At 39.3% G+C, this 21,140-nt stretch overlaps 2 protein-coding genes across 20 annotated transcripts in view; one reads left to right on the top strand and one right to left on the bottom strand.

The window, feature by feature from the left end:
* Positions 1–419: 419 nt before the first annotated feature.
* On the bottom strand, positions 420–17,745 carry ZDHHC6 (zDHHC palmitoyltransferase 6). 6 transcript variants are annotated; one of them, XM_055352165.2, is made up of 11 exons: positions 17,305–17,745; positions 15,333–15,813; positions 13,683–13,774; positions 12,342–12,501; positions 10,683–10,844; positions 8,505–8,558; positions 4,458–4,625; positions 3,366–3,407; positions 2,501–2,646; positions 2,365–2,411; positions 420–1,026 (listed from the first exon to the last, which is right to left on the bottom strand). In XM_055352165.2, the coding sequence occupies exons 2-11, from the start codon at positions 15,597–15,599 to the stop codon at positions 923–925; spliced, it is 1,242 nt and encodes a 413-aa protein (XP_055208140.1). In that variant the 5' UTR covers positions 15,600–15,813; positions 17,305–17,745; the 3' UTR covers positions 420–922. The 6 variants fall into 6 exon arrangements, with proteins under 6 accessions (XP_055208140.1, XP_055208142.1, XP_030871528.1 ...); XM_055352167.2 differs by having other exon boundaries at positions 12,342–12,409; positions 17,305–17,443; XM_031015668.3 differs by lacking the exon at positions 17,305–17,745 and adding an exon at positions 16,863–17,136 and having other exon boundaries at positions 12,342–12,409.
* The window catches only part of VTI1A (vesicle transport through interaction with t-SNAREs 1A), a 505,013-nt gene continuing 501,227 nt past the window's right edge, over positions 17,355–21,140 (top strand). For 9 of the 14 annotated variants that reach the window (XM_055352169.2, XM_055352170.2, XM_063710516.1 and 6 more), the window contains exon 1: positions 17,489–17,626. In XM_055352169.2, coding sequence (XP_055208144.1) covers positions 17,533–17,626 — 94 coding nt within the window. In that variant the 5' untranslated portion in view covers positions 17,489–17,532. Of the gene's footprint in view, positions 17,627–21,140 lie in introns of all 14 variants that reach the window. The other 5 variants (XM_063710515.1, XM_055352174.2, XM_063710517.1 and 2 more) reach the window with 2 other exon arrangements.

The raw sequence follows: 21,140 nt of genomic DNA on the forward strand, positions 1-21,140 counted from the left end.
GCTCACGTACACCTGGCCAGTTCCTCACAGCACCCGGGCTTGGCCTCAACTTTGCTCCAGAGCGAGTGCCAGGAGCAGGAAGAGGCCAAGCAGTTGGTGGGGGGGTGGGGGTTTCCCCTGGGCCCCCTAGAGCACAAGGATGCCCGGGTCCAAGCACAAGCATGCACGGCTGGACAGCTGTAGCTACGCTTGGCTCCTGCCTATCACGGCTCCCCCTCAACCCCCCTTAGGCCACCGCTGCCATCACTATGACCGCAATATCCCATTAATAGGGTTAATATCTTGAAGCAAGTGTGTCATGTCTTAAGCCACGTTTTAAGATGCCAGCTGTCCACAGGGCAGCAGAGCAGTTTTTCCATAAGGAACTAAGATGAACCTTTTTAGTCAGCAAAAAGAAAAATGCTTTAAGTAAAAACTGATTATACCCAATATCCATTGATCTTTATTTGATTTGACAAAATCTGCATTATTAAAAGACAGGTAACAAAATCTGAGCTTATACTGAATCTGACAAATTGAGTTCTATAGTATCTAGAATATCATATAAGAAATATCAACTGAGGGAAAAGAGAAGTACTACATGCAGATGCTCCTGGCAAGGGGGGAACTGTATCTGCAGGTGAGGTCCAGAGTGTGCAGTGCATAAGAAAATCCTACAGAAAATGCCGTTAACTTACTTGGATGAAAGTTTTTCCTTTGAGGGGGAGGAAGAGGTGGTAAAGAGGGGCAGGAATTCAAAGGCATATGCAGAATGGCTTCTCCATTTCAAAATGGTAATAAAAATATTTAAATCACGGCACTAGGGCACCTTTGAGGAAAAGAACATCTTAACCAGAGTAGGCTCATTGCATAATTCTTTAGTAATATGTACAATTTTCAAGTAATTAAGCAGACTTAAAGGATAATTTTGTTTTAACAGCAGCTATCTATTTTTCTTCTCCCCCTCTGGGGCTTGATCTGTTTCAGCATCACAGGGACACTTTTCCACACATTTTCTAGGGAACCATCCCCTTATTCTTGAAACACCTGAGGGAGAAAATGAAATTGAGGTGAAATAGTCTGATGGATGGCAGTGACATTACTGAAAGCAGTAAGTCCTATTACTTCAAATTAATAAGCTTTTAGTTAGACTTTTATTCCCCCCTTTGCTATCTGTTATAAGCACAGTTTGAAGGGGAAAAAAATAAGATTTTTAAATGTTCATAACAAGCTAGGAGCCGGTATTTCCCAAATTCGATGATCCAGAATAGGGACTAATGTGGTTAAAGACAGCTCCTAACTAGAGTCAGGGGGAACTCGGTATGGGTGTTTACTTATATGTGTATGATCAGGAAAGGTGTTTGCGGCACACCATCACACTGTCTTTTCCAGGGAACTATCTTCTTGTAGTCTTTGTAAATTTCCTTTTTAGACTTTTTCTAACATATATATTTCTTTCTTTTTTTTTTTTGAGATGGAGTCTTGCTCTGTCACCTAGGCTGTAGTGCAGTGGCATGATCTCGGATTACTGCAACCTCCGCCTCCTGGGTTCAAGCAATTCTCCTGCCTCAGCCTCTGGAGCAGCTGGGATTACAGGCACACACCACCATGCCCGGCTAATTTTTGTATTTTTAGTAGAGATAGGGTTTCACCATGTTGGCCAGGCTGATCTTGAACTCCTGACCTCAAGTGATCCATCTGCCTTGGTCTCCCAAAGTCCTGGGATTACAGGCATGAGTCACCACACCTGGCCTAACATATACATTTCTATATCACGGCCGTCATAAGAGGTTAATTTATGATTAACCCCAACTATTTTTTAAAGAACACCCCGAGCTAATCTTTACTTTAAAAAGAAACAATTATAAAACTTAAGAAAAAAAAAAAACACAAAGTTTCAGTCTACTGGTTTTTATAACAACTTAAGAGAAATGCTCAAAGTGGGGGGAGCAAATAGTACAGGGGTTTGGTGCATAGAATCTGGAGTCAGACTGCTTGGGGTGAAGCCCTAGCTCCATCTGTTTTCAGTGCATAGCTATGGGCAAGTTGCCTCTCTGTGCTTCAGTTCCCTCAATCAAATGTAAATAATAGTGCCTACCTCCGAAGTCTTTTGGGGACTTCTACACCTTAAGGGTAGCACTTATACAAGTACTTGTCACATAGTTAAGTTATGAGCTCAAATGTCAGCTATCATTAAAAAGACCTGAAAAATACAAGACCTATAGAGAAATATATAAGGAAGTTCCTTTTGTTGCTTAGTGATATACCCTTCTATGCAGTTCCCCTAATGCATTAGGCATGATTGGTTTATAAAAGTTATTCTTGTAAAATTTGGAATTATTGCTAATAGTCTTGTCCTTTAAACATGCCCTTCCATTTCCATACCTTCTATAAAGGAATCATCAAGAATTTTGTCTCCATATAACCAGTATCTGAAATATTTAAAAGATGAAAATTAATTTTTTAGGCTAGATATTAATTTTGTCATTGAAGAAGAAATGCAGTACTTCCTATTACTTACCGTAAACCTCTTGTGGCTAAAATGAATTCCCCTTTTTGCAGCTGTATTCGAGGCTCTTCGGTGCAGGGGCTTGTGAAGAAGGTTTTGATTCCTTTATTCAGAGGGCAGCAGGCACCACTATAATCTTCTATTACTTTATAGCGAACCTGTCATCAGTGATCAGAAGAAACCTTTAAATATTCACCCGTGATATCTGAGTTTTAAGTCTGAATTTCAAATTTTAAAGGAAGATCCAAAATATCCAGTGACAAGCCTTCTAGTTCCCCTTCTAGGGGAACCTCCCAGTTCCCCATCCACCTAGTTCCCTGGGAGGCAACTAATGTTTCTTGTTCTCAAGGCTTTTCTTACTCCTCTCTTCAAGCCCATAGCTAAGAATTAAAGTTAGAGCAGGGCTAAGAACATTCTGCCATGATGGAAATGTTCTGTATGTGTAGTATCCAATGCAGCAGCACTTGACACATGTAGCTACTGAGTGAGCACTTACAATGTAGTGAATGCAAACAAGAAACTGAATTTTTAAATTGATTTAATTTTAACAAATTTAAATAAAACAGCCACATGTGGCTGGTGGCCATCATATCCAACAACATAGTTGTAAGGATAGGTTTCACATTAAGGAGCTGTATTGAGGATAATTATTTTCCTATGTTGGCAATATAAATTGACTAAATTCCTCCCAACCTCTAGTCCCAATTATTTAAATAAAAACAAAAGTTAACTGCATCAAATTTCAACAAATTTATTAAGGAATACTATTTAATAAAGGCCAACAATTGGTTTCTAGTCAGTCAATTAAAAAAACTGTATGGAAGTACAGAGCCTAACAAAAGAAAAAAAAAATTACCACTGCAAAAGAAGTACTTACACTTCTGACTCTCTTATCTGCTTTTTGTTTCAACTGTTCTATCTGTTTGGAAGAAATAAAAAGAAAAAAATGAAGTCTCTTGTCTCAATGTTGAAAAATCGCCTTTCCTCATCAACTGTCAGAGTGATATGGCAAAACCCCAATTTTCCAGCATTTCAAGTTGCTGATAATTTAAAGGCCACAGGTTGTTTTAGCATGGAAAAAAAGGCCCTATGCTAAGAACTGAGAGTGAGGTTTTCTTCTCGCTATTCACTCTCTAATGCTGAGAGTGAGGTTTTCTTCTCGCTATTCACTCTCTAATGTCCTCATCTGTGTATATTCCTAGAGTGCTTACTGTGGCCCAGGGATCAGGGAGTATAGTCTCCGCCCTGATGAAGCTTCTCAGGTGAAAACACTGAGATTCACTGATTCTGTAGAGACATGGCAGACAAACTACAAATGAATAATGAAGAACATTTAATAATGAAGTTGAATGAATGAATAAAAGTCATCATTATAACTTAATTTGACATAGCTACTATTAAATAGCACTATATTAGATATAATAGGAGAAATAAAGATAACTCATGATCTCTGTCCTAGAATCTTATGAAGTTACAGATATAAGATACCAGAATTAAATAAAAATATGAGACTTCATGAGCTACCATAGAGTAGTATGTGATTAAATGTCACATTCAGATGAGTCTACGGGGGTAGGTGAGACTTTATGGAAGAGGTAAGACTGGAACGAGTCTTAATAATTTTAGATAGAGTGGAGGTCATATAAGATGGAAAAAATTGTGGGCAAAGTTGGGTGACAGGAATGTATAAGGAATTCATATGCTACTGTAAGTTGGAAGGTAATTTTTGGCCAGATTTCATAAAACTATGTTATGGGATCAGGACTTTATCTCACAGGTATAGAGAGTTAAGGAGATATTGAAATAAAGGGAGAGACATGACACAAGGAGTGCTTTAGAATTATTAGATTCATTTTGACATAGTGAAAACATTCATATTACTTATTTTACTACAAAATGTCACTTGAGGGGGAGTTAAGGGAAAGAAGGTGAGGCAAAAAGGAAGGGCTATTTGAACAAAAATACTCACTGTTAAGCTGTATTGGTGACAGCCTTCTCTTACTGGCCACTCAAGTCCATCTCCTTCAGGGACCCCTGACCACGTAAATACCTGTTTAAAGTTCCTCCATCTACTTCCCATATCATAGGGAAAAACAAAGACTTCATCTAGTTGATAATACTGAATTCGATCTTTAGCCTGTAGGTAACAAAGATATAAGATGGCAGCTGCCTCTGTCTAAGTGGCCTGCAGTAATACGTTATTGAGAACACTTATTTCTCAAGTTTCTAGCATTCATAAAAATACTTCCTCCTCGCTGTAATATTAGTGTACACGGAAGCAACAGACAACTTCATCGCAATACAGGAAGAACTTGATATAGAACACCAGCCTTGTATGTGATTACCTAGGAAATATCTAACAGGGTTTCTTTAGGAATAAGCACTCATAAAGGCTTATTAAAAGAGTTAGCTAACTTTATCTCATACATAAAAAGTCCTCAATGCTCCTAGTTGTTCAGCAATACAAAACAATTCAAGTATATAGAAGGGATGCAGATAAATAGATTCAGGCTAAAGGTAAGGGTTTATTCAGGATGGAACTGTTTTATTCAAGATAGAACTGCTCTGTGGGGTGCACCAGAATGTAACAGTTGTATCAGAGGGTAACAGTTGTATCCTGGGTGGCAGTGACGCCCATGGGAATGGACAGGAAAGGTGTAATAGGAGAGTTGTTTTATGAAAAACATTTTTTAAAGCTAGCAGATATATACAGGAGATCTTCTTTCTTTTTTTATACTATCACACATGTATACATAACTCATTTATATATGCATTTATATGTACATGTTATGCATGTACATAACTATTCAGCTTGCATAAATTATATTCCAGGCATTTAAATTGTTAGCTTTAACTTAAGGAAATAAATTGGCTTTGGATTTCTTAAGTTCCACTGACACCTAGTGGTACAAAGATACATTATTTATTTTAACAATAAGTGTACAAACCCCTTCAAATTTGTTGTATATAGTGTCTGGTAATTTCTATATATTTCCTATAAATTTAATATGGTCATTTGTTTGAATTTTTTACTCAGCAATAAAGTGCCCGTTCTGAAATAATTTCTAGTCTATGGCCATACCATTCAGCATACTCAATCTCATCTGAGGTAATTTCTAAATGTAGCATGGCGGTTTATAAGCAGCCTTGGTCATCCGCGAAAACAAAAAAAAAATGTTAATCTAATGTCAATATATTTATTATGCTTATTAGAAATGATACTTTGAAATATTTGATTATCAGGGGACAATGTTTTACGGAAAATGTTGCAATTATTTGTTGAGTGATATTAAAATTAACTATTTACTAAAATAATTATTAAGCTATAAGGCATATGAATCTATTAAGTTATATAAATCCATCCTCCCCAGAAAGTAAAGAATAATTTCATTTTCTTTTTTATAAACAAAGCTTCAGAGTCTTCAAAATGGACTGAATTTCAAAGAAAAGAGTTCTAGGCTATTTACAAAGAAAAACTGGTAAATATAAGAGTAATTTATAAAATGACTAAGACATGTCTTTGCCTAACAGAAACACTCAATGAAGTTAGGATTCTATCAATATTGTGTGTTAAAAGGTGATGAAGGGGTGTGGTAGATGCTATGGGAAAAGGGAACAAAGGAAACAAAAAGTACTTAGCCAAGTCTAGGGAGTATCCAGGAAGGGTCCTTGGGAGAAACAATACCTTAACTAAGTCTTGAGAAGCAAGAAATCAGGCAAAAAGAGAGGGAAGAGCGTTCTAGGCAGAGGGAACAACATGTGCAAGGATACAGAAGCATAAGATGTACAAACTATGAGTAATTTAGTATCAAGTGTGAGACAGGGTAGAGAAGGGTAGGAAATGAGGCTGGAGAAGTAGATAAAAAGAAGTCCGCCAGGTGCAGTAGCTCATGCCTGTAATCCCAGCACTTTGGGAGGCCAAGGCGGGTGGATTACTTGAGGTCAGGAGTTTCAGACCAGCCTGGCCAACATGGTGAAAGCCTGTCTCTACTAAAAATACAAAACTTAGCTGGGCATGGTGGCATACACCTTGTAATCCCAGCTACTTGGGAGGCTAAGGCAGGAGAATCACTTGAACCCAGGAGGTGGAGGTTGCAGCGAGCCAAGACTGTTCCACTGCACTCCAGCCTGGGCAACAGAGTGAGACTCCGTCGCCAGAAAACAAAAAAAGTCATAAAAGGTCTTACTTATGTAGAAGCTAAGAAGCTCAGACTTCAACCTGTACATCAGTGGTTCTCAAAGCATGCTTTATAGATCACTTTGAGTATTCAGGACTTTTTCTTGCTGGTCAGCAAGGCCAAGCTATTTTCATAATAATACTGAAATGTTATTTGTCTTTTTGTTGCGTTGACATTTGCAATGGTAAATAAAACTGTTGGCAACTTAGCAAAAACCAAGGCAGTGGCACCAAACTGTGTTGGTAGTCATTATGAGCAATTCCATGTAAGAATGTCCTTGATGAAGCAGTAAAAACTGTTTTTAAATATTAAATCTCAACTCTCAAGGAGATATCCTTTATTTTTAACAGTCTGTGTGACAAAATGAGAAGTATACATAAAGTGTGCCCAAGTAGAATAATCATCTCAAGGAAAATAGTTGTTAAGCTGTAAGCTAACAAAAGCTGTAGAGCCAGCTTTTTTAATGTAACACTATTTTTATTTGAAAGAATGAGTAATATAGCAAACTAAGGTTATTCAGACTTCAGCACTTGGTGAACATTTTCTCAAAAACGAACAGTCAGGCAGTCACTTCAAGGGAAATGACTGACAGTATGGGTTGATAGTAAAAAATTAAGGCTTTCAAATGTATACTAGAATTACAAAAAAAAAAAAAACCTTGTATCTACCACTGTGAGCCTGACAGCTTTCCAATACTTAAGGATTTTTTTCTCATAAAAATGATATATTGATATAAGTGAATGCAATTTTGGGATATTGTATAATGAAAGGTGTTTAACGTTTGGAAAATCTACATAATACAGTAAACTAGTATTTGCCAAATGACCAATGCCTGATGTTACATAAAACCACATACTGGTAAAAGATTCATTCAAAGAGCAAGATAGACTGATGAGTTTTAAAATAAAAAGGTATAAAAATCTTATTGATAAGAAATATCACTTGTCAAGTTTTCAATGTAATACGGAAGAACATCCACTATTATCATGTAAAAGGCCTATTAAAATATTCTATCCTTTTCTACCTACTTATCTGTGTGAGGCTAGATCTTCACATACTTCAATCGAAGCAATATATCTCAACAGACTGAATGCAGAAGTGAGAATCCAACCACCTTCTCTTAAGTCAAAGATACTAAAGAGATTTGTAAAGATATAAAACGATGCTATTCTTCTCCCTATTTTGTAATTTGGAAATTGTGAATATTCCCCTGTGGCAACAATCAGCTTGGTCTGCCAGGCAATTCTTTGGTATACAGGCTTGCTCCCCTTCATGGACGTTATCTGCCCAGACCCTGCAGGTATTTGGGTTTCAACCCCCGCCACAGGAATGGTGAGGCTCTGAGAAGTCTTAAACACAGAGCAGGGTAGTCAGATTTGTGTTTCATGCTAGAATCACAATGGACAGTATGAAGTATTGGACGTTGTGAGGTCTGTGACGAGGAAAATGTTAGGAGCTTCATTGAATGTCTAAAACACTGAGAAAAACCTGATGGCAGTTTGGTAGGGTGGAAGCTCCTTTCCAAATGGGCTGCTTTCTCCTCTAGTCTAAGAGACAACGAACAGATGGTTTGACATGTGGCTTAGGCCTCTGCGACCACTCAGGGTGTATGAGAAGCACCTTTCCGTGGGAGTTACAGAATGAACAAAAATGTTTCCTATATTCACCTTTTATGTGGCATGCAAATGACTTACGGTAGCCATTTGGCAGCCATGTTTTCACTTTTAGGCACTTTTCGTTAATCCGGTCTAATAACAGACTTTATTAATATTCAGGACTTTACCAGTCCTTTATTAATATACTTTTTTAATATTGAAGAAACAATTATTAAAATTTACCTTCTCTTCAATCCATGACTCAATAGAAGTTTTGTTTCTGAGAATTATTTTCATCTGGAAATTAAATGATAGTAAAATTTAATAATGCGACCTTGGTTCCTTTAAGATTATCATATTCATAATTCTCTGAGATATAGCTTTTATTACTCCATTCCATAGACAAAGACACCAAGGATAACAGAGGTTAAGTACCACAATTACCATGTCATCCATCTGACTCCAAAGTCCTTGTTCTTAACTACTGCACCACGGTACCTCTCCATAACAATGATTACACCCATCCATAATCAAATCTGAATCTAGTATGTTAATCGAACTTTATGTCATAAGTACTATTTTCAGAGCAAGGTTTAATAAAACATTGATATAATCCATTTAATCAGTGCTTACTTATAATTTGCTATTAAAATCTTTTATCACTATTTTTAACTAACTTTAAATTTACGATTAATCTATTTATGAGAAGTAACAGTGACTCATTTCAGTCAACCTCAATATTTCACTTGCCTTAAAAATAATGAATGTATTCAGTCTTTATTCTATTATTTGCTTTTCCTAGATATGACTGATTCCACATATATAGGCTTTTATATTATAGGATCTTAGTTTATTTCTAATATGATTCTAAATTAGAGGCATTGGGGAAAATTTTTCAAAGAATTTGGTCCCAGGCTAGTAGACGATAATAAAGTATAAACAAAACCAGATTATTTTAAAACCAAGAGTTCCCTTAAAGTCTGGCTGTGCCTTCAGAGAGACAGTGTAGTATGTTAGAAACAGCCTTGGTGGAGGCTGCAATGAGCCAAGATCGTGCCATCGCACTCCAGCCTGGGCCAACAGAGCCAGGCTCTGTCACAAACAAACAAACAAACAAACAACAACAAAAAAATAAACAGCCTTGGCCCAGGAGTCCTCATCATATTCCAAGGGCCTAGCATAATACCTGGCCCACAGTAGGCCTTCAATGAATGAATGAATGAATTACGTGACTGCAATAAGTCGTAAGAATGGTTTTTGGGCCGGGCGCAGTGGCTCACACCTGTAATCCCAGCACTTTGGGAGGCTGAGGCGGGTGGATCACAAGGTCAGGAGTTCAAGACCAGCCTGGCCAAGATGGTGAAACCCCGTCTCTACTAAAAACACAAAAATTAACCGGGTGTGGTGGCAGGCACCTGTAATCCCAGCTACTTGGGAGGCTGAGGCAGAGAACTGCTTAAACCCGGAAGGCGGAGGTTGCAATGAGCTGAGTTCACGCCATTGTTCTCTAGCCTGGGCGACAGAGTGAGACTCCGTGTAAAAAAAAAAAAAAAAGAAAAAAAAAAAAGAATGGTTTTTGGTCCCTTCAGAGCCAGGTCCTCCTCCTCTGTGTTCTCATAGCACTGTGCACATAAATCTATGATGTACATATGGCCCTGTATTAGTTAACTGTTTAATATTAACTGTCAGTTCCTAAGGGCAGCTACCTCTTCATTATCATTTTTGCAGCCTTAGAAATTAGCAAAGTGATTCATCAGAGTAGGCTTTAAATAGCATCTTTATCATAGGGCTGTTATGGAGATTAAATGAGCTAATACATGTAAAGTGCCTAAAACAGTGCCTTACACATAATAAGTGCTCAATAAATGTTAGCTATATTATGATTACTATTATTAAATATATACTATTATAAAATAACATTAATGTTTACCAAGTACATGAATGGGTGACACTGGGTAAGTCACTTAACCTTTTTGAGAATCAATGAATTAATCATCTGTCGGGAACGGAAAATGTTTACCAAGTACATGAATGGGTGACATTGGGTAAGTCACTTAACCTTTTTGAGAATCAATGAATTAATCACCTGTCGGGAAGGGAAAACAGTAAGACTCCTCTATTGGGGTGGATGTGAAGAGCAAGAGAGACTGTACAGGTGAGAAGAGCTCTCTCAATTCTGAAGTGCTCCAGAACTTACCTAACTCGAAGTTAGCATTTTAAAAACTAAATCAATACCTAGAAATTCTGGCAAAATTAAATCAAAATTATCTGACGAATACAAAGGAGATTAGTTACCTAAATGAAATAAGCAAAAATAATTTCCATTTCATACTGGACACTTAAATACAGGCTTTATCTCTTTCTTGTGCAATGAGTCCCAACAACTTGACACTTTTGACTCGAGGTAATTGAGATGCTTACCTGGATAAAAAACAACATCCCAACAGCTATGGTTGTTCCTAAAGCTAATCCCAAGGCAAACAAGGTGGTAGCAAATGCAGCTAATCCAAATGGAACAATTGGAAGAGGATCTCTCCGGGCTGCACTCATGTCGATCTTCACTGTGTTCCACCCAAAGGAGAGCTATCGCAGCAACAATAGCACACACACAAAATGTTTGGTTACGGTAACTGGTCAGACTCTACTGTGACATGTAAAACAACTTGATCAAAGAGATGACAACATGGCCCCGTGGCCAACGCAAACACAGCTATTTTTATTTTATTTTATTTATTTATTATTTATTTATTTGAGACGGAGTCTCACTCTGTCGCCCAGGCTGGAGTGCAAGGGCGTGATCTCGACTCACTGCAACCTCCACCTCCCAGGTTCAAGCGATTCTCCTGCCTCAGCCTCCCGAGTAGCTGGGACTACAGGCATGTGCCATCACACCCGGCTAATTTTTTATATTTTTAGTAGAGACAGGAGTCACCAGATTGGCCAGGCTGGTCTTGAACTCCTGACCTTGTGATCCACACCGCCTCGGCCTCCCAAAGTGCTAGGATTACAGGCGTGAGCCACTGAGCCGGGCCAGCTATTTTTAATTAATATAGTAACGAGCTCGGACCGATGTGCAGGATATCATTCTTAGTTTTCTCAAATGTTACTTTTTGTTGTTGTTGTTTCCTCAGAAAGCGTCAAGGAGACCTTACCAACATTAACATACATAAACAACACTAGACACTAATCTAAACCAGAACTATGTCTTTTCTCTTCTCTTGCTATTCTACATCACAGTATTCTTCCACAGTGACAAGTGCTGCCTAGGATTCAGTTGTTTCTTCCCTCATGTTTTACAAACGGTGATGAAGAACTGATAAAATGCAGGCCAAATATGGCCACAGATGTGGGCTGCCTGGCCTGCATAATGTTTCAACATTCAGAATTAGGTGCCAACATTTAAAAATCAAGAGATTTCACATAAAAATCCAGATTTTCAGATTTTTCTGGGCTAGAATTTCCAACCACCACAAGCTAGCAGATCAAATATGGGCTGTCCCCTCCCCAAAGGACAGACTCTCCAGTTTGGCAGTCCCATCAGGTGTGTGTCTCTCGTTTACTTTCAAGGCCTGTTTAGGGAGGTTTGTGTCCCTTGAACTTTATCTCATGACTACTTGCCCATAAATCAACTTGATCTCTTGCTGGTTTAATCTGTTTATATTTTATGGTGTGCATCTGCTCCATGAGCCACCTTCAGGGCACTAGAATCAGAAATGAACAAAGAACTACAACTTGCCACATGAATGGGATGGAAGTAGGAAGCACTGGTGTTGTCTTTTTTTCTTCTATTCTTTCCATAACTATTAAGTTTGAAGTCTAACAAATTACATATACAGTACTAAAATATTTATCAGCTTCAACTACAGCATGTAAGTTTTCAGAACAAATAATCTTTCCTCATCTTAAAATTTAAGTTTTAATGCTTTCTAAAAAGGAACCCATATACCAGTAAAACAAAGTTCTATTTCCCCAACTAAATCACAGAAAGCATATTTCCAAAAGGAACCTCTTAAATGTTGATAACTACCATTTAATCTTGCATGGATGATTTTATAACAAAACATTTTCATTTTCACTTACCCGATGATAAAGCTGTGTGTACATAGTCATCACAAAAATGAAAGCAGCATGGATACAACCCAGTGGTGCTAAAAGGAGAAACAGTGTGAACGAAGCATGATTTTGGTAACCACAACAGTTGTTGATCCAAGGACAGTGATGGTCCATCTTCATTACACATCTAACAAGAAAAATTTACATAAAACATGAGGCAGAAAATCCTGTCTACTTTAAATAACTTTGGTCTTCAAAAGATCAAGCAAATAGGAATCCAGCATGTCCATGAGCTACAGGAGAATTATACTTCATGGAACAGAAAGAAAAATCTTTATGAGCTTTTAAACAATTATGAACAGTGACTCCTTTTAAATTCTAAACAGCACAGGAAAGGGCAGGCTTTCTAACAGCTTCTGATGAAAAGATGTCAGCTACAAGTATTTGTTTAAAGAAGTCAGGAGACCCACTGAAAGAGGGTCTCTTTATAATGCTCATTATAAAGAAATGAGCATGGTTCCTGGTTTTCTTCTAGTTTGTAAGCGCAGTGACCCAAGTGACCTACAATAGAGACTCAACAAATCCCTTATAAACCTCCATTGGGGTTAATGGGCTCAAACAGACACATGTAACTTCCTTCCTGTTCTCACAGTATCCTTTAGTTAATGGATCTCTGAGCTAAGCAAGCTAACTCCAGAATATAAGATATGGTATAATAAGCAAAGTCTTGCCGTGCATCTGTTCCTTACTGTTGATAGAAGACAATGTTTTGGCCTCAAACAAAACTTTATTTGCTTTCAACGGTTCTCTAAATTTCTTACTAATCAGTGATTATAGCTGTTCATTAAAAAAGGTCACAGGTTATTTCATATTTTTAGTAGTCAGTTTTCTTCTGATTAAGTTTTTGATATTAAAACATTTGCGATAATAGGCACCTGGATTATTAGATTTGTATAAAGTGTAAATGTTTGTCAGTAAGTAATGGGAAAAGCAGATCTCCTTTATAATTTAAACTCAGAACAATTCTAAAGTTAGTCCAGATGGCAGCTGACTAACACAATTAATCTTGATATATGGAAACAAACTTAAGGTATAACTTTTTCCCTTGTTCTTGTAGGACAAGAGGCAAAGTAAATCTGTATTTTTCTGGAAAATCTTTTCACTTGTAACAAAGAAGAATTAAATCTATTTATTATCTAGATAATTTAAGTATAAAATGGCGATTATGGACACAAGTATTTTGACAATATTGTTTATAATATGGTAACCTTGCAGTGAATAGAAGTAGCACTAATGTAGTATAAGCAACAGTGAAAACATCAGTAATTAGTTGATCAGTCCTCGCTGAACAGCAAGAAAGACAGGTACCTGTTACACTTTCTGCAGTGATGTGAACGTGGTGCCTTGTATGCTTGGCAGACTTTACAATACTGGAGATACATGGTATCCTGAGAAATTTCCTTGGCAGCAAAACAGAAACAAAAATGCATCAGATACTTGAACATAAGTATGATTCCTACGGTACGATTTTCTTTTATGGGCGATAGGGGAAGGAGAGAATCTTAACTTGCATTTCCAGTCCTCTTATTTGAGCTAAAATATTTTTAAATAAGTTTTCTGGTAAGAGCAGCATCACTTTCCCAATTACCCAGAAGTCCTTTTAAATTTTTCTTCCTTGTGCTCCATCTAAATTCAGTGTCACTAGTTGGTTCTACTTACCCCAAATCTTAGTGGATTCAGGAGTTCAGAAAAAGGTAGCTGACAACTTAGCAGGTATTTTAGAGCGAGGAGTTAAGCGTGAGTCGATACTCTTACTGAAATCTGCTCCCTCCTTGACATTACCCGTCACCACCCCTTTCTTGGGCCATTTTAATCACTTCCTAACTAGTTTCCTTTACTGTAGTTTTTCTTCACCACAAACCGTGTATTGTCAAAATAATATTCCTATAATACAACTCTGACTGTGTCAGACTCTGCCTGAAAACCCCTAAAACTTTCTATGGTCTACAATTTCTCATGTATTTAAGACTGTCACGATCTGCCTTTGTTTCAGCTGTCTGCCCTACATAATCTTTTCCCCAGTCACACAGGGCTGTCTACTGTTTCTGAATATGTGGTCCCACCATTCTTTCAACCTGAAATGCCCTCTTCCCCATCTCCTTTGGAAATTCCCACTCCTCCCTCAGGTCCCCAACTAAAAATGCTCAATTCTTCTAACTTTAACAGCACCCATCACGTTCTACTTTATAGTTTAGTGATTTGCACAAGTGCGTTTGTTTCTTGCTTAGGTTATAAGCTCTTTCAGAGTTCAAATTGCATCTTATCCTCCTCTGTACTCATTTTGAATAGTACATAGCACATGATATACACCACTGCTTCCCGAACTTTAACATACCTAAGAATCACCTGGGCACTTTATTAAAATAAAGATTCTGCTTCAGTATGTCTGAAGTGGAGCCCAAGATTCTGCCTTTCTGACAAGCCATCAGGTGTGGTCCCTTAGCAGGAAACATGGACATTCATAAGCATAAATTTCCCAGTAGTTTTTAAGCTATAAATGGATTTGGACTATACTTCCCAATGTTATATTTTCAGTGCAATGATTTTAAAACTTTATGATTTAAACCAGCAGTTTCTAAAGCGTTTTTGTCAGTTCTAAGGGATGTTAATGTATTACATGAAAAAAGGTACTACAGCCAAACCTCACTGTGTATGACATGTGATGTTTCCTAAACTTTTGACCATGAACCTATCCCACCTCCACCCCACCTCCATTTTTTTTTTAATGCAGAGCAAATATTCAATAAAATTGCTTTGGAAAATGCTATTTTGGATCAATGTGTTCAAACGGATATGAAATAAAGTCTCCGAGCCTAAATGATCAGTGATTAGAGTAATATACTTAGTCTCTATGAGGACAAACAGTAGGCTGTGTTTGGTATTATTGGTTAGCAGATAAGGCAAAAACCAAATATACGATTATCATTAAAGTTCATTGTCTTACAGAATCTTTCTTACCGGTTTCCACCCCAGAGGGACAAAGCCCGGACCGACAAACATGGCATTGAAGTAATTATAAAGAATCATGACAGTCCAATTTATCAACATGATGAAATTCACACTTCCTCCAGTTGTATGTAAGGGCCAATACCACAACACAGAGTCAATCATGGCCATGGTAGAACATATTGCTATAACACCAAGGGCTATGATGGGACCCCAGTGACACAGTCTCTTTAATTCTTGTAGATTTTCAAACTTGATAACCGAACAGAATGTACCCATTTTGGCAAGGAAGAATGCCTTCCTACTTTTAAAGAATTATAGATTTCCTTTTTCTGTGCGCACATTTCCATGTGCCACAAGTCCATGTGTGTTCTTTAACTGTCATGCCTTCAAGCTGTGAACTGTTAACGCAGATTACACCATTTTCACTGTCAGGCACCCAAAGCTCTTTATCTTAACTAGGAGAATCCAGTATCTTGGTCTGAAACCCAACCTAAAGAAAACAAAATGGGAAAGTTCAGTTAAAACAAAACAAAACAAAACCTTTATTGCATACCATACTTGTTAACTACAATAAACACCTACACAACAGCATCTCACAAGTGCACTACACTTTGGGATGCATATCTTGTCAAATGTCAAAAAGAACTACTTTTGACTTATCCAAAATATGGTACAAGTTTGAATGGCATGCAAACTGGATACACGATTCCAAAATAGTTGTTTTTATTCCTTCTCCGCTTGTCAGGGGACTGTCACCATCCAACGCTTAGTGAATAGTTTGAGAAGACAAAGAATTTTAGGACCTTAGAGTTGATCTAATTCAGTTTCCTTCTTCATAGAACAGAAATTGTCTTAGAGAGGCTGAGTGATTAGATCAAGGTCACAAGTAACAGGTGAACCAGAATAGAAGGCAAGTCAACGAACTCCCTTTATGAAATTCTAAGCTGCCTCTTATGAAGTCTTGAATTAAGCCAAGTGTGAGTCAGACATGGTCTATGCCATTTGCCTGCAGTCTCCTCCACCCCGCCACCCAAACATCAAGAGAACAGTCAATTTGGCCCAAAAGTAAAGGAGCGACAGTGAAAGCAAAGAGAGCATGCAAGGAAGGGAGGAGATAGAGCGAGAGTGTGTGTGGTGTGTGTGAAATTGTGACCAGAAGAGTATATGAGAAGAACCTGAATTAGAAGATTCGAGGGAAGAAAGAAGAGGAAGTGCCTCCAGGAGCGAGGGAAACGGAAGGCACGGCGGCGAGCTCCGGAGAGATTTGTGGAAGGGCATCTCTGCCTGGACTGGATCTGAAGATCTGGAAGAGGATCTGAGCTACATGGATAATACAGACTACCACGCAGCAGACGCTGTTGACTTGTGCCTCAGTTTCCCGCCCGAGTCATGGAGCAGAGGGCTTAGAAATAAATCCTCACCCAAGGAAGAAATATCCTGGTAAGCCAGGTTGGTCTCAACATTCAGGAGAGCCTGCTCCCACTCTGGTGGGACAAAGACCACCAAAATCGTGCTTATATTCCCTGCCTTGACTCCCACCTCAGTGTGGTCCCTGGTGTCTGCTCCTCAGCCATCGCATATCCGGGGCGGCCTGGGCTCACCCGGAACAGATTTTTTCCTCCTTGGATGACTCCGTCATGGGCACCTCAGCCCAGGACAAGCAGAGAGCAAACCCTGGCAGCGAGAGGCTGGAGTGCGGGACCTGCTACAAGCCGAGCACCTCTCGGCCAGCGCCCTCGCCAGGACTCTCCCGCTCAGGCCCCCTGCGCAGTCTCTGTTTCTGTCACTTCCGGAGGTTCGCCGCCTCAAACCTCCCTCCGGAAGCAAGCTCCTGTGCCTTGTAGCGTGTGGATCCGGAGCCGATTCCCAGAACACGAAGGGGGGAAAAAAACGCTTCTAATGATCCCTCAGAACCTGCATATTTTCATACGCTTTTTTGGGGGGAGGCACTAATTAGGGCGCTTTTCCTTTGCGAACTTACTTATCTTAAAGTCGGAGCGGAAAATAAAGCACGCACGCAACCCAATTTCCGGAGAACCGAGATTGCGACGAACAACCAGGAAGCGGCTGGGTTGAGAGCTGTCACCGGTTCTCCGTTCTGCTCTCGGGGGCACCTTCCGGGGTTCCTAAGCCGCGGGGCCCCTCGCTGCCCCTCGAGGCCCCTTCCCTGACCTAGGCTTTGGCCTGGGCCACTCGTTCCGGAGCCGCCATGTCGTCCGACTTCGAAGGTTACGAGCAGGACTTCGCGGTGCTCACTGCAGAGATCACCAGCAAGATTGCGAGGGTCCCACGACTTCCGCCTGGTGAGAGCCTTGCCCGGCTGGGCGAGGGTGCTGGGGAGAGCTGGGAGGGTGCGGGCGGTGGAACGCCGCCCGAGTAAGTGTGTCTATGAGGCGCGAGGCTGGAGTGGGTGGTGCCGGCTGTTCCCAGGAGGGATACGGCTTGGCTTGGTTGAGGGTAAGGAGTCAAGTTCGGGTGTGGGGTGCCGTGAAAAGAGCCTTCGGAATCTGAGCCATCTGAGTTCGAATCCCGGCTCCACCTTCTTGTAACTTGTATAACCTGGAAACGTTTCTTAACGTCTTAAGAGTCTTAATGTTTTCATTTGTAAATTATAGACATGTGAGTATTCAAAGAAAATGAATGAAAGTATGTAGCTTTTGGATCTACAATCTGCAGCGGCGTTGTTGTGTTAGTAATAATATTGTTATAATTATATGCGGCAAAATAGAGGTAAGAATCAGGGTGCCTAGATTCAAATCCCACCTCTGTCACTTAGAAGTTGTGCCTCTTAACCCGGGAGGCGGAGGTTGCAGTGAGCCAAGATCTCGCCATTGCACTCCAGCCTAGGCAACAAGAGTGAAACTCCGTCTCAAATAAATAAATAAAATAAAAGTTGTGCCTCTTAAACAGACTTCTTAGTCTCTTTCAACTTTCCTTCTTAGTAAATGGGGGAAAATTGTACTTCCCTCATGGGGTTGTTAGGTAGATGAAATTTATATAACATATTTAAAGTCGCTTTTGGTGTTGTTAGTTGCTGTATTAGCATTAGTATTTTTCATACCCCCCACCCCCATTTCTTGTTTCTCATCCTTCTTGGGGATTTATTGTATAACCCAGTTTCATGTAAAACTTGGTACAAGATAATGTTTCACACTTAAAAATTTCACATCTCCCATCTGGAAATGTTTTTGTTTTTGTGTTTGCTTTTGTGTTTTAGCACATCTTATTTTCTATGCTAGACTGTCAACTATGTGAAGGTGGAAGCTGTGTCTGATTTCCTTGGCGTTTACTTATTAGGGGCTCAGAAAAATAAGTGAATGAGCAGGTGAATATAAATATGATCTTTTGTAACTTTGGTTTGTAAAATGTTGATTCGGGGATTATCTTTCTCTACAGATTAGAGTAGTTAATTACAGAAAAGGGTTTTACATTTTTGTTTAGTTTTGTTAGGGAAATTGAACCATCATCTGGCTGCTAGACTTGTCCCTACCCTAGCTCCAGGATACAAAGTGTAGAAAGGGGGATGTGCTCATTAATCTGCGGATTGGTGGGCACTTCACTTGCCCACTTGTCCTGGTACTAGCAATAATTTCTCCCGGACCTAAGTTGTCACTCCTCTTTCCCTTTCCCTACTTCCCCCAAAACTTATGTGTTTATAAGTAATTTTCTTCCCTTATTTCTTTGTTTTTCTTCCCCTCACCTATTTTCTGTTAATAGGGATATTTGCTTGAAGCCAGGATCTCTGAACTTACACCCCACTCATCTCCTGAAGTCCCCAGTTAGTTCTGGAGGAGATGGATGATGTCTTAAAGAGGTTTATGAGTCCAAGTAAGGGAACAAGAGGAGAGAACCAAGGTAGTATATACCACCAAGCTCTGCTGCCTCAGAGATTTTTGTGTCGAAAGTGGCTGATGGCCTCATCTCTTCATGATACATCACCTCGCCTCTTCTCTTCAGTTCTGCTTTTCTCCACTGCCGGAGATCATCTTGATTTTTGTTATTGTTGGAGACTACTTCCTTTGAATTGAGTCCCAGAGCCTCAGAGTATCAGGACTTGTGGTTCCAGTTAGAGTTTTACTCATTTTTAATTGTAATTGTTTTAGCAGTAGAAACATTTCTTTGGGTTATTAGCTTTTGTATTGGGAAGCTGTTTTACAAGGTAACAAAATCATCCTTGGATGCAAAGTTGTAAATTTCCAAGAAAACAGATCGTGTTACAATTTTTTTCTTGCCTTTATATTTTAATGTGACAATTCTTAACACATAGAAGGAAACTTTTTGAATTCAGTACCTTAAAAATAAAACTGGGCAGAGCCCAGTGGCTCATGCCTATAATCCCAAAACTTTGGGAGGCCGAGGCAGATGGATCACCTGAGGTCGGGAGTTTGAGACCAGCCTGGCCAACATGGAGAAACCCTGTCTCTACTAAAAATACAAAACTAGCTGGGCGTGGTGGCACATGCCTGTAACTCCAGCTGCTCAGGAGGCTGAGGCAGGAGAATCGCTTGAACCTGGGAGGTGGAGGTTGCGATGAGCTGAGATTGCGCCATTGCACTCCAGCCTGGGCGACAAGAGCGAAACTCTGTCTCAATAAATAAATAAATTAAAAAAAAAACTATGTCTTTCCTTAGCTGTAGTATTATATAAGGCCCAAACACAGGAGCTTCATTACAATTGAAAGGAGACTGCATTGCTGGCTCTGGAAAAATGCTTACTGACTTGTATTATTGAATATCAAAATTCTTTTTTCTTTATGAGATGGGGTCTTGCTGTATCGCCCACGTTGGAGTGTAATGGCACAATCTCAGCTCGTTGCAACCTCTCCCTCACGGCTCAAGTCTACTCCCACCTCAGCCTCCCGAGTAGCTGGGACTGCTCAAGCCACTGTGCCCGGCTGATTTTTTTTTTTTTTTGTAGAGATGGGGTTTTGCCATGTTGCCCAGGCTGGTCTCAAACTCCTGGGCTCATGCAATCCGCCCACTTGGGCCTCCCAAAGTGCTGGGATTACAGGCGTGAGCCACCGCACCTGGCCTAATCATAATTCTTAAAAACCCAGTAGTTGCCCTCTTAATAATGACTTGTGCTTGCCCCTTTTTAAATCTATTTCCAATTGATGTATAGAAAAAGATGAAAAATATATCCATGTAGTTATGAATTTCAGATGTATGTCTGTAGATGAACAGACATTAATATATATAACCATGGCAAAAATAGTTCGATGACAAGTAATTATAATCTCTCTCTCTGGCCATCATTAGCGAGTGCAGTGTTCAGCTAAAAGTGACCCAGAGGAGGTGAACTATAATTTACTTGAGTTAAGAAGGATAAAAATTGGAGCAAACTTTCCAGCCAAAGCAGTTAATCCCCCCAACATAGTAACTTACTTAAATTCAAGTAGAGTGGGTAGATCTATTGAAATGAACTTTACTCTGTGCTGTGCATGTTACAATGTATTAAAGTATTGCTTCCAAAGAGAACAGAAGGGTGAACATTTTAAAATTTTAAGGAAGAAATCTGATTACTCTGTGATATTTTTTAAACAATAAAGAGATTTTGCTCTTAAAGTGTTTGAATCTTAACTAATTTTAGTAATTGAACTGAGATGGGTGAGTTCTTTCTTAATATCCTATGGCACTATATTGGAAAAATTTTTTTTTAAGTATTACGGTTCTGCGGGATAGTAAGGAAAAGGGATGAGCAGAAACTATACAGTTAGTACTTTATTGTGAAGTTCCTTTTCCTCTAGTGATGGGAGTGAATTCTTAAGTGGGGAATGTTTTCCTCTGGTGCAAAGATTCTGTTACATGAAGTAGGCTT

The sequence above is a fragment of the Gorilla gorilla genome, chromosome 8 (assembly GCF_029281585.2).
Source record: "Gorilla gorilla gorilla isolate KB3781 chromosome 8, NHGRI_mGorGor1-v2.1_pri, whole genome shotgun sequence".
In the NCBI taxonomy this organism is placed as follows: Eukaryota; Metazoa; Chordata; class Mammalia; order Primates; family Hominidae; genus Gorilla; species Gorilla gorilla.

Bases quoted from the DNA above. Each gene is read 5' to 3' on its own strand.
- ZDHHC6 (XM_055352165.2), bottom strand. From the start codon at position 15,599: ATGGGTACATTCTGTTCGGTTATCAAGTTTGAAAATCTACAAGAATTA. The intron at 10,845-12,341 runs GTAAGTGAAAAT...TTGCTGCGATAG, and splicing joins ACACACAGCTTTATCATCGG to CTCTCCTTTGGGTGGAACAC. The intron at 2,412-2,500 runs GTAAGTAATAGG...TAAATATTTCAG, and splicing joins TTAGCCACAAGAGGTTTACG to ATACTGGTTATATGGAGACA.